Here is a 13504-nt window from a genome sequence, read left to right on the forward strand (position 1 = left end):
CGCTCCCGTGAGACCCCCCTGCAGCGCTGCGACCAGCTCTGGGGCCCCCAGCATGAGAAGGACACGGACCTGTTGGGGCGAGCCCAGAGGAGGCCACGGAGGTGGTCAGGGGGCTGGAGCCCCTCTGCTACGGAGCCGGGCTGGGAGAGCTGGGGCTGCTCAGCCTGGGGAGGAGAAGGCTCCGGGGAGACCTTAGAGCAGCTCCCAGCACCTACAGGGGCCGGCAAGAAGCTGGAGAGGGGCTTTGTACGTGGGCACGTGGTGACAGGCCAAGGGGGAATGGCCTTAAGCTGGGAGAGGGGAGATGCAGATGAGCTGTGAGGCAGAAATTGTTCCCCGTGAGGGCGGCGAGGCGCTGGCCCAGGCTGCCCAGAGCAGCTGTGGGTGCCCCATCCCTGGCAGTGCTCAAGGCCAGGCTGGATGGGGCTGGGGGCAGCCTGGGCTGGGGGGAGGGGGCCCTGCCCAGGGCACGGGGTGGGACGAGACGATCCTTAAGGTCCCTTCCAACCCAACCCGTTCTCTGGTTCTATAACTTAACACAGCGAATGCTTCTAGAGTCACACATATTCTGCCTAAACAGATTTTTGCTATGGGCTTAATAACTTTAATCATGCTAAATGTGCCAGGGACATAAGGAAATAAAGCTTATACACAAATCTCAATCAATGTATTATACCTCTTTACACAAATAATACAATGCATTTAATTTTCTCCCTATTTTCCTTGGCCCAACCAGTGATCTCCTAGGCTTCAGGATCCCAGGCTACTGTTAATTATATTTCTATCTTGGAACTACTAGCTGTGCACACATCAAACACACAAAGGGCATCACACGCGGCCTCTGATCTGGGAGAAAGCATACAACAATGCAGGTGAAACAAAGAAATACATCAAACCCCCAGGGCAGATTTCCAAAGGCTGCAGGGCCAGCCAGGCTTCAATAAGCTTTCAGCAGGACTCAAAGCCTGAAACTTCACTCGGCCACTTCACTCCTCTTTTGGAGATGGAAAAATGCCCTGCCGCGGCCAGTGAGCAAGCAGGGGATGCCGGCACAGTGGCAGGTCCTCTGTGCCACTCTCGGGGTGACCTCCCTCTGCTCTCACGCGCCACTAACTCCCACCAGAGACTTGCAGGTGGCAGAAATGGGAATTGGTTAACTACAAGTAGTTTATGCACTCCAGCATGACCTGCCATAACTCCCATTAAAACAGGACAATTTGCTACAGAGAGAACTTTTTATGATTATATAAAACTACTGGAACCTTAACGTTATTTAGGTTTTATTGTAAAGCTGTAAAAATCATCCACTGTTACAGCTGCCTTAAAACATATGAATTAGGCATTTCAGTAACCTTTAAGATGTGTTATTCTTTGTCATATTACTGAATCGTAAGATAGGTCTGGTTACCTCTAAAAGGTTTAAATTTCCAATCTATTAAAGTAATACCAGCAATCTGTTATTTCTAGGCCATTGAGGAAAGGTTAAAATGAAAATTGGACTTTAGGGAGTTCCTCCTATTCTAAGTGCAAGTTGAAAACATCTCAGCAGCAGAAGGCAAAGTCAGGGGCTAGGTAAGAAGCAGTTATCAAGGGAAACAACTGGTGATAACTTTATTGATTAAAACAGCTTGAGAAATTTAAGATTTGCCACTGTCTAGAATTACTGTGGTGAGACAGCTTTATTAAAAAGATATTTTTCATTAAAAGTCAGGTGAAAGAAAATCGTAATATGTTTTCAAAAGCACAGCTCATCTAAAATGGTTTAATGATGGTATGGATTAAATGCATTCCACAGGTGGAATAAATTATTGGCAAACATTTTATAAAAGCAAAGGCAAGTAAAACCATTCCTTGTCATGCCATTACAAATGCAGAGAAGTATAGCTCATTCAGGAGACAGTTAAAATGCAATACAGTGCATTACTAAGGAACTTATTAAACTGAATATACCCTGTTTTTATTATTACATATGACGAACTAAAACAGCCTGCAAATCTGTCTCAAAAGAACACTAAAGTTGCAAGGTCAAGCACTCAAAAGTTAGGAAAAGATGTCAGAATTAAGGTAGCCTGCTCTGCTGTAATTTGTTCCTCCTACGCATGTGCACAATGATCCAGGTTTTAACTCCAGGAGCATGGACTATTTTTTCCATAGGCTAAAGCACAGAGTGACCAGTGCCATTACACAGTGGTGTCTGCTGTGCCCTCCTTGGATAGGCACATACTCCCTGCATCTCTCCAAATACAAAACATTACACCTACAGACTAGACATATTACTACAACAAACTGATGGCATTTAACACTAGAAATTAGATGGGGAAAAAATATCTCTATCAAAATATAAAGTTAGTCACTAGCAGAACTATGGCAAACAGCAGAGAATGAATAAATAAACTCTGCTGGGGACTATTACTGTTTTTTGGTACCCAAAACAAATCCTCCTGCAGTTGATGGGAACCACTCACTAAGGCTCATCACCTGTTTGATGCTTTGTATCAAATTTGTTTCCAGGGGCAAAGTTTTTGAGACAAGAGCTCTGGTGCCTGTTGCATCCCTGTAACAATTCCCTCGGTGCCACACGCTGACGCAGTCCCGACGTGCCGCAAGCTGGGCAAAACAGCCTCTGAGGACAACCACAGCATCCTGCCTATGGAAAAGGGCAAGCAAAGCCACTACACAGGGTCCAAGGATAGAAAACTCAAAAATTACACCTTCCTTTCTACTCCTGCACACCAATCATTTCTGATCTAAGCAGAAATGAAACACAAACCTACATGCATCTGATCCACACAAACAGCACCCAAGGGCTGAGCTCTGTAGGCTTTCCACCCCCACCCCCCCTTGTTCTTTTTTCCAGCTACTTTTTCTTCAAATGCCACTGTGTGTCTGAAATGGATTTCTTGGTTTGCTGGTTGGATGAATGGATTGAATAATTGCCGTGGCTGTACCTGGGATATTATGTTCAGGCTGAGCTATCTTGTTACTGGGAAGATATCGACAAACTGAAGGGCGTACAGAAAAGAACGGCGCAGCAGGTTAGGGTGCAGAGGGACCAAATCACGAGGGAAGCTGCTGAGAGCTAAACACACAGTTTTAGAGACAACTACTGTAATGATAATAAGTCTAGAGATAATTGGAGAAAAAAAATACCCAGGAAGGCAAGCACTTTGGTTGTTACCTGGAGTAAGACTACAAATAAAGAGATGTGCTTTCAGAGGAGAATATTCTGACGAATCTCAGAAAAAGCTGCCTGCTCACAAGACCTCCTTGACTGTGAACACTGTCCCTAGGGTACTTACAGAAGTCCAGTTGTTTGGCTTACTGAAAACCACTCTGGACAAAACATTAACAAACGTGGGGCAGGGAACACTCCTGCGCAGGGAAGGAGATGGATTAGGTAGCCTACTAGGTCTTTTCCATCTCCCCACTCTATAATAAAGTAAAACCAAGCACATACTGAATTACAGGGCCATAATTTCATCTCCAGGCTCTAGGAACCCTCAAGCCACCCAAACTTCATTCCTGTTGTTTATGTCACCAAAAAAACCCTGATGGAGTTATTACGTTGTAATTCACCGCTGTCCATGAGTCATCTCATACTCATCCTTATGTCCTGAGTGACATAATAAATCAATAAAGATGATACGGGCACAACTACAGACAGGGGAAAAAATGGGCTGTACTAAGTAAGCAGGGAGCATCACACATTCAGCATGTTTTTGGAAAGCGTGATGAACCCAATAACACGGGAAGAGTTTTGGGGTCAGCCAGTGCTTCCCATTCACCTAAACTAGAAAATATTTTACTTCTGCCTTTCCCTTTTACTAAAAAAAGTAGTCAGTGTGACATCAAAGGAAATAAATAACATTTTGGCTGCAATACCATCCTGCTGCAGCCTCCAGTCACCAAGCAGACTGCCAGCCACTGGGGCACCTATCATCTTGTGAGGCATAACGTCTTCCATAATTCCTTGGGAAACCTAACTTCTATTCTCTCTTATTGTTTTCTTCGGCCTCCAAATAAAGGAATACCATGGCAGAAATGCATGTTCTTTTGAACTACGTGGCTTGGGAAGAAAGTGAATAAGAAAGCACAACACAAGAGTACAAATAGGAGGAGAAACCACAGTAGAGAATGGAGGGATGGAAGATTCTAAATTGGGAAGAGGTATGAGGTCTCAACTCAGAGCAAAGAGAGAGAAAGAGATGCAGGGAATGAAAAGGGAAATAGCAGGCAGTCAAAAGGAACTCTCAAAAAAGCAGAGAAAATAATGTCATGCCTTTCAGGAGGGCAGGACATACAAACAGGGCAGAAGAAATTCAGCAGGTCCCCACCTGCTAGCATTGACTCTCTTGGCTGTCAGTTCTCTTCTGTACACTTCACATTATTTGATAGAATGGGCAAACATGGGGGGCGTGTCCCTCTGAAGCATTTTTTTCAACAATTTTTCTTTTCCTTTTTCTTCTTCTTTTTTCCTGAGTAATTATTTGGAAGATCCTGAATATAAGTATTTCTCTGCACCACCTATAACACACTGGGTTTGGAAAAACACATTTGTATATCCACCCAAAGTTTACCACATCCTCCTGGCCACATTCCCTTCAACCTCTTTGATAACTTTCCATGAAAGACAGCAAACCAAAAAAAACATGCATCAGTGGGCATAACTATATGGCACAGCCAGCAGTCACAGCATCAGAAACCTTACCTGCTGTGGTGGAACTCCCATTTCTGCTAAGGCTGACTCAAAAAACATTTTTGCTGGTTTTCCCACTACTTCAGCTTGAACATCACAAGCATACTGGGGAAAAAGGAGAGAGAGACACATATAAAATGCTGATCAGAAAAGGATTTGTTCAACTCCAAAACTCCAGTCAATTGTACAAAAATGATGTGATTATTGATTTTTGCCCTTAAATAACATAATGAATTAACAGGTGAAGGTGAATATCTGAGAATTTGGATAACAGAAGTGTTTAATATTCTCTGGCAGGAAAGTCCTCCTGAAACACTTCATGTTACAAGCTTTTTACATTCCCTGTCATGAGAGTAGTCTTCACACTTGTTCCAGGACTGCTCATTTTTGTAAGACCATCACTCTTAAAGAAACGACAAATACCCTTCATATGAAATGATCAAAAGTACTGGAGGGCCTTAAAAGATACAGAGGGTTTCTTCAGTCACCTGGCATATTTGCAATGATTCAAGTGACCAGCCAGACTTGAAAAGTTTTGTTTTCCTGCAACTAAATATCAGCACTATGCTGAAAAAGCATGGTATGTTTCTAGCTTATTCCTAGACAACTGGAAGCCTGAACATATCTGAGAGGGAAAAACTCCCCAAAACTCACATAGGTACAAAAGAATGTGCTGCAAGCATACATTATATCCACTAACTTTTGTGCTTGTATACCACTCTACTTTGCTTTATTTTCTGCATTCACGATGGTTTGGTCTTTTTAACTCTCTGCAAGCCTATAAAAGGGAGAATAATGATTCTCTCCTTCCCTCACCCCTAGGCTGACTTATCTATCAGGTTCCAGTTCTGCACAGACTTTATCAGGCTTAAAAACAGGAATACACTTAAGTATCTTGCTGGATAAGGGCCTTTTGCTGTAAACTATTAAGGGCAAGGGCTGTGTTAACAATGCTACACCAAACATAAAACGGACCTTCAGCTTTTCCTGAGTATGTTGCAGACAATATTCCATATCTTTGCTCTTCTGACTCCTTCTTTCAAGGGCCTCACTTCCAATAAAGGTACCACAATGGTTAAAGTTCACATTTTAAGTAAAACTTAAAAAATGAATGAAGCCAGAAAACAAATGAATCCATTCGTCTTTAGAATGCAGTAAATGAATTTCAATCTGTGGAAACTTCCTCCACCAAGGTGAGTAATTACAGAAGATGACCCGTATTTATACCAGTTACTCTTTTAACAAGGTGCACAGAGCGAGTAAGCATAATGCAAGCTATAAAATACCTCTAATGCCTTCATATATGCTCCAACATCAAGTTTCAGGCCATCAGTTTCTTTATAGTAGCGTCTGGAAATGAAAGTGATAAAGTTCCAATGAAATGAAAATGTTGGCAGTTAAATACAAAGAAACCACATTTTATTATTTCTGTGCCTATACAGATGTCCATATGGCTGCAACAAAAAGTCAAGTCATCAGAAACTCTGGAGCCTTAATTTAACACCAGAAATTAAGTAAAGGACAGGCTCAGTCCTGTGCAATGCAAAGATCTCAGATCGGATGGCTGTCTGGCACCTGGGACGCAACTCCACTGGTTCAAAGGGATTTCGGCTAGCTTATATCAGGGATGAACTTGGCTGAATTTTATTGCACAAAGTACTAGCTGCTCACAAAGGACAGCGGTTACACTGCTCTTCCTTCAATCAGTGACGAAGAGCCCTCGGCAGACAGCAAGATGAGTGCTGGCACCAACCAGCAGCTGTAACACCTTCTTCGGTGTATCTGGAAGGCAACCCCAAAGAGTTGAGCATCATTGCTTGCCAGCAGACTTTCACATGAGAGAAGCCAGAACACTGTTTACTGGGACTAAGGAAGCCATCCAAGCCAAATTTTGCTCCTTCTAAAAATGTTCCTATTGCCATGAAGCTCATAAAACTAGTTAGTATCTTTATGGTGTTTTCCTGGAATAGGAAATCATATTAATGCAGGTCTTCCAAGCTCTCCTGATCACAGCAAAGACAGGTTTCTGTACGACAGGAAAAAAAGGTAGGATGAGCAGTCAGTTAAGATTTTATGCCTTATCCTTCTGCCATTTTCGATTATTCAGCACAGCCTCCCTTTAAAATGACCACTTGACCTTTGCTAGAACAGCCATTAACCTTCTATAGTCTAGCGTAAACAGCTTAATTTTCTGACAGTGGCATGACAGAAGAAATTACAAAGCCAATTCCCACTCTCAGCCCAAAACAGATGCTAAATGTAAATCACTCCATTTCCAGGAGGCGGGCATTCTGCTTCAGTGACTCTGACACTTTCCTTTTCTACGGAATGAACTAAAACTTCAACCAAAATCAACCTACTTACTCAAGGTAGGCACCTTGTTAAGGTCCACCCAGTTACACTGATCCTGCATGTTAAAAATGAAGCTGGCTTGTGGCTGGGTTTTGTATATGACTCTGCATCAACAAGGCTTCTCTAGTTAGGTGAACAATTCATCCAATTCACAATCTCTCTTCTTCAAGTCAGAGAACTTACCTACCTGGGTGACTGAATCAGAACTAAAGTTCACATTACCTAAATGATCAATCATTAAAAAAAATATGCTCATGGTGAAAAGTGAGCTCAGAATATCCAAAAATCATTATTTTTCAATGGAAAATAACATTTCAAAAAAGTAACAGTGGGTCTGTTTCAGAGCTGTCTACATCAATGAATAACCACATAAATACTTTTATATGCACAGGGTTCAAAGGCATTTTTGCATTGATCGCGTTGCAAATCTTAAACAAAGGTTGATTCTATATTTCATTTTGAAAGATGGTATTAGATACCATAAAACGGTTATTTTACGTACATTAGCTATTCTGCTGTTGGCTCAACATTTTCTCCTTATCCATCTAAGAAACAGTAAGGATTTTTCGCCTGTGTTGTAAGATCAGAGCATGAGTGTCAGGTAAAGCAACACAATGGATTTAACTGCTCCTTCCCGCTGGTAAGTTCTACCCAGCTGGATCAATAACCCACAACCTAAGAAGGGTTTTCATGCCCATTACAGTCTATTGAACCACAGGAAAAAGTTGTCACTACTGCTTCCTCAAGCAAAACATGCATAGCCTTTTTTAAGCGCATACACTGCACAACAGGTACCTCCTTCAAGGCCATTGGGATCTGTCATTAGTCAGTGCTGGCATTAATAAACTCCTGTTTAAAATCTTGGAATACCTCTAACTGAATTGTTCTTAGGAAAAAACATCCAAAGACTGGATTTTTCCTGTATGTGAAAGCAGGAGGTCAAAATTTACCTTTAATGATCAGAGGATAATTTAAAATGTCTTTTGGTATTCAAACTACAACAACAATTGATGTGTCACTTCAAAAGCACAGTTGTATTTGCAGGTCTTCGCCACACGCACCAGCACAGCATTTCTCAGTATATCCTTGGGCTCTCCCCTTAGGTCTTCTCAGCCACCACACTTCACTCACAGCCAGAGGAACCTCTACCCCAGTCTCCAACACCGTTCAGGTGGAGTCTGTGCATTGCAGCTACTTCCACAAATTGGTAGGGCTTCTCTATTATCAAAAAAAATCTCCTGGCTTCTTATTCCTCACGTATAGCCATTCTCAAGCCACCAGCATGAAAGTGCACCCTTATGTATGATGTTTTCATGCACATGAATCAACCTGCAGAATGCTAACACCAGCTTTCAGAGACTGCATCTTGAAGTACCACTCAAACAGCAAGGAGTCATTTATGTTACACAGGCCATGAGCCACATCCAGTATCACATCTCAGCCACTACAAAGGTGGGTAGAATTTGAACCTGGAAGAAGAAACCTGGCTGACTGTTGCCTGAAAGAGTTTTTGGACCACCCGATCCTCCTTACCATTAGTAATTTCAGAATGCTGCAAGATCAAACTGCATCACAAATCTACACTAAAAGCCCTTTATCCAAGCACAGCCTGTTGGATTTTTGTTGTTTGTTTTTGGTTTCTTTCACTACTAAAATCATTTATTTTCAGTTCAGACAGGAACACATGGCTACAGGCAGCAGTTAAACCAACAGTTCTCACCTCTGAGATCTTGCAGAGGCAAGGACAAAAAGACAAGCAGTGTCTATAATCCTACTGCCCTCCGGCAATACTTATTCACTTAGGGGTTGCACCCAGCAAAAACCAAACTCTCCATGATTTCTGTGGGTTTTTTAAGAGGCTCTCAGACTTGCCCTTAAAGCAACAAAAGTCCTTTTCCTAGTGGTTTACAAAACTACAGCTATTTAACCCTCCCACTGCCACCTGCAAATATTGTTGATTGTTTCATCAAGGTCTAGTTCACTCGAATGCTGACTTTGAAGGCATTTGCTGTGGCTATACACCAGGGCATCTCTAGGTTCTCTAAAAGCTCCAACTATTCCTCCTCAGAAGAGCAGCTACATCTCTCACCCTGCAGCAGTCAACAAAACACGTTCACACAACTGCTCACTCTGCACCATCTACAGAAAAAAAGACCACTGACAGCTGAAGTTCAAGAGTTGCCTCACCCAGTGCTGTAGCAGCACAGAGACCCTACTGATGAGTATTTTCTAAGCCTGCTGGAGGATTCGGCACAGCAAGTTCAGTGGCTTCCACCGCTCTTTGCAATCCTGCATCAGCACAGGAGTGCACTGTGGCTCACTGGGAGCATCCATACAACCTTCTTTTAGAGATCTATTTCAGTGTAATCACCTCAGTTTTCCCTTACACCCCTGGAAAGACTGCAAGTGACTCAGGGCAGGAGGCCAAGTCAGGTGACTGAACTACTCACTGAGGACTCTTGGTTGACAGATACCTCAGCAGATCAGCCTCTCAGTCCAGACACATAGATTAACTGCTTAAAAATTGGTACTCTGAATGTCCACACTGATATCTGGCCTCCATTACATACAAAGATGCTGGGGGAAATTAAAATTGTAAACTTGAGGAAGAGACAGTGCTTAACTCACCCTCTTCCAAGAGAGATCAAAACAGGCTTCTCCATCCCAATCAGAACTCGGAAAGCTTCATTAAGGTTTGCATAGGTGAAGTTTTCTGCTGCATCTCCGATAACCACGCAGTTTGGGTTTGTTTTATCAATCTCAGCAAATTCAGGGAGAAGATCTACAAAAGGAAGAAAAAAAATTAATAAACCCACAAATCCCTTACCATTTCAGATCGCATTAGAACTGATGGGTTTTTCCCCAGATTTGTGTTTCCCTTCATTCATGACACAACACATTTTAAAAAAAATAATAATTAAATAAAATCCAAGTCTGAATCAAGTGTTCTTCAGACCCTTCTATTCCTGACTGGATCCTGCTATTTATCTGTCCTACGACAAAGAGCAAAATAACCCATTTCCTACCCATGCCTTAGCTCCTGCCACCCACATCATCTAATAAGCATCTTGGCTTATTACACCCAAGCACCTAGATCCAAGGCAAACTCCTGGGTAGTTGGATGAAAACATCTAACAGAAAGGCCAGGGTCCATCTTCTTTCTCCATACCCATGTTCTACAGAAGAAAACACTTTAAACTTAAAACCTCTGTCATGATGACAAAGACAACATAATGTCCTGCACAAGACCTCACATATCTCCTGGTCTTTGTGGCTAAGCAGCAGACTCCTCCATGCTCTTGCTGATCGCCAGCACAACTCTGTGCCTTCACCATACCACCACCACAATGGAGATCTCACTCAGACCAGACCACTAAGGTTTATTCCACAGCCTCACAACTAAGGAAGAAGTTTTTCCCTGCAGGAAAACAACAGCCGGGAGCTATTTCCCACACAAGCTATGGGAATTCACTGCTCTACCAAAAACGCCCACATCCCTCTGGGCTGTCCCCTGTGTGTCCCAGCATCTGCTGCAAGCATCGTCCCACCATTGTGCACCAGCAAGTGTGGCCTCAGGCTGCGCTCCTTCAAAATGCGGCACGCTGCTGGGGCTGGGGCGGTGACTTCGGCCATGGAGATGTCAAAGCCCATGCCCTGGAGCTTCTTCACAAACTTCTCCCGGGTTGCTTGGGTTTCGTTAGTGCAGAACTGCAGCTTCAGACCAGCCGCTTTGATCCTGTTGAGTAAAAGCAGCAGAGGGGTTAACTAGACATAGAAAATGAGTGAAGAGTGTCAGTTTTGCTGTCCCACACCCAACTTGGATAATTACAATAAAAATGCAAAGATGATATTCCAGAAAAGCAACGGGATCCCTTACTGCGACCAAGACACATCTAAAACATTGATTTGGGGCACTACAGCTGCAGTTTTCACGTGCAGAGTCCCTGCCATAGCATGTAGCTGCCCTTCTGGAGCCGAGAGCTAAGCGGAACACAGCAGCAGAGGCAATGCCCACCATCCCCAGGATACAACATTCTGTCAGGCACACACGCTCTCAACACATTAAAAAAAAACCCAAATCAGTTCCTATTCTTTAAACTGGTCTGTGGATGTAGACACACATGACCTGAAGACACTGCACTGCCCTGAGGACGGTAGCTGATGCAATACCCCTGGCTGTTAGCATTTTAACTTGGATTTTTACCTTTCCACTTATTCATCACCTGCTGCAGTGATCAGCTGGAGGTAACAGCAAGGCTTCGCACCTCTACAAACCCCAGGTAAGCCGCCAGCTAATTGCAATAACGCTTATATCAGCAATGGGGTTGATATAAGTTACAGTTATTATTCGGTTACATTTATTATTTAATCTCTCATAAAACACCTGTGCTGTTACTTTGCAGGTAATCAAGAAAAATACGGTACTTCAACTGACTCAGTCATTAATGTTTACAGGTAAATGGCTTCTCAAGGGAAGAAAACACAGCCCCAAGCACCCAGAGCCAAGGACATGGTTCCTGTGGATCGGTACTCTGCAATCTTGTGCAAGCCCTCTGCCTCTGCGTGGCTTTGTTTCCTGCCCCAAGCTGCGGTGACCTACTGGGGATGTCACGACAAGCCCTCTTCTCCAAGGATGAGTTCCCAGCTATTTGGAGAACTAATGCATTTCAAAGTGGCCATGAGAAATCAGAAGTGCTGAAAAAGTATCACAATTTTTTTTAGAAATATTTGCCAAAGGGACTGTGACTCAGCTCCTCAAATATATTAAAATGCCTAATTTTTTTCAGGTTTAGTGTGAATTTGTACATAATGCCCCTGCCCATGGCAGAGGGTTGAAACTACATTTTAAAGTCCCTTCCAACCCAAAGCGTTCTGCGATTCTATAACTATCTTTGAGAACCTGAGCTCACACAGGTTCAGATACCTTGGTAAGTTTGGGTCTAGGCTTATAAATTCTTACTGAAGTATTATTACTTTTCTTTGTGTCAGGATGAAAAAGGACTTTCCTATTAGGAAAGCCCCTGCGTTGATTCTCAAGACAATAAAACATGCTGGGTTCCTTTTCTAGGGAAGATGATCCCAACTGGTTGGTGCAAACACTAAAACCGCCTCGAGGCAACACATCTGATGATGAACTTCCCATCAAAGGATTCTTGGAAATCTGGTCCTGACCCAGAGAACTCCTTCTGCTCATTAAAAATGCATGCCAGTGTCTTCTTCAATAATGCTGGTGATTCATTTCTTTCTTATTATTTGTCTTTCCTAATCATAGGTATGTGAATTATCAATTACACTTAGTGGTTAATTGCCCTTCATAAAGATAGCTTTTCTATTTTAAATTAGGCAGTTAATATATTGTAACTAATAGCATCCACTTGTACATTATAAATATATCTTCATTGATTGGAGCAGTGAATGTGAGATTCACTTACAAGTTAATGAAGCAATTGAGTGAAGAAGTGCAGGGTGTACCCGGGGAATAATTATTGTTAATGAATTATGATGTGACCTTCTCAGAACAATGAACAATTGGTGTGACAGTGGGATGACAGTATTCCACATCTGTTATTCGAAACACGGCTTCAGCTGTAGTTAAAAAGCAAAGCAGTGTAATTTGGATACATAACAAACTTTAATGGAGTGTGCCGTGGTTAAAAAAAATCTTATTCTAAATGCAGAACCTATCTGCACACTCTTAGGAAAAAAAATCCCATGATTCATGACCGCCTGGAAGCAGATATTTGTTGAATTAAGAATCTACTCTTTCTCTTCCTAAAGGTCAATGAAATGACCAGGAACAACACTAAGCGCTGACTTGCACAGACAAACAAGCACACTCACGGGTCAGCTCGGTCAAAGCAAAGACTCAGTTTTCCTATACTACAAATAAAACTTCCTTCTAAGAATTTTAGATGAAAAACAAGAGCTACACTTCTGAAAGGCTTGACCAAAGCAGAAGCAGTCTGGACACATCCTGGACTGCTTCACGCCTTTGTAGCCACCAGCAATCACCACTCGACAAACGAGCTCAGTAAATGCTTAGGATCAGGTGAGGTCTACAAAGAGTTAGGTCAGGCAGGTCAGAAAATGGGAGTCCTCTGGTGAAACATAAAAAGGACTCCAAAAAATATCCTGGAACACTAAACAAAAGAAAAATATCAAGAACTCCAGAAAAAACTTATTTCTACAAAATTATCTTTTCAACGAAAAACCACCTTCTCCTTCAAATTAGCATCTCTAAAAATCCCTTGGCTAGCTCTCTGCCAAATCCTCATGCAGCAGTCACACTCACCGGTACATGCATGATCATACACCCAGCGGGACAAATCCATCCCTCGATGCTCAGCATGAGGACCATGAGTGGAACCTGCAGGCCTGCACATGTCAGCAAACAAGTGAGCTTAAATAATTAGGGAGAGCTTTTAACAACACCTCTACATGGGGGAAATCCTGACT

The 13504-nt window shown here is 42.6% G+C and overlaps 1 protein-coding gene across 4 annotated transcripts in view; it reads right to left on the reverse strand.

The window, feature by feature from the left end:
- LHPP (phospholysine phosphohistidine inorganic pyrophosphate phosphatase) overlaps positions 1-13504 on the reverse strand; it is a 93305-nt gene that overhangs the window by 68000 nt on the left and 11801 nt on the right. For 3 of the 4 annotated variants that reach the window (XR_013930564.1, XR_013930565.1, XM_080403171.1), the window contains exons 2-5: positions 10597-10784; positions 9677-9830; positions 5983-6046; positions 4709-4801 (exon numbers count right to left, since the gene is read on the reverse strand). Coding sequence is in view for 2 of the 4 variants with exons in the window: in XM_080403171.1 (XP_080259297.1) it covers positions 4709-4801; positions 5983-6046; positions 9677-9830; positions 10597-10784 (499 nt within the window). In the remaining 2 variants the exon portion in view is untranslated. Of the gene's footprint in view, positions 1-1583; positions 2648-4708; positions 4802-5982; positions 6047-9676; positions 9831-10596; positions 10785-13504 lie in introns of those variants that run through there. The other variant, XM_080403172.1, reaches the window with a different exon arrangement.

This window comes from Falco punctatus, assembly GCF_963210335.1.
Source record: "Falco punctatus genome assembly, chromosome: 9".
Lineage (NCBI taxonomy): Eukaryota > Metazoa > Chordata > Aves > Falconiformes > Falconidae > Falco > Falco punctatus.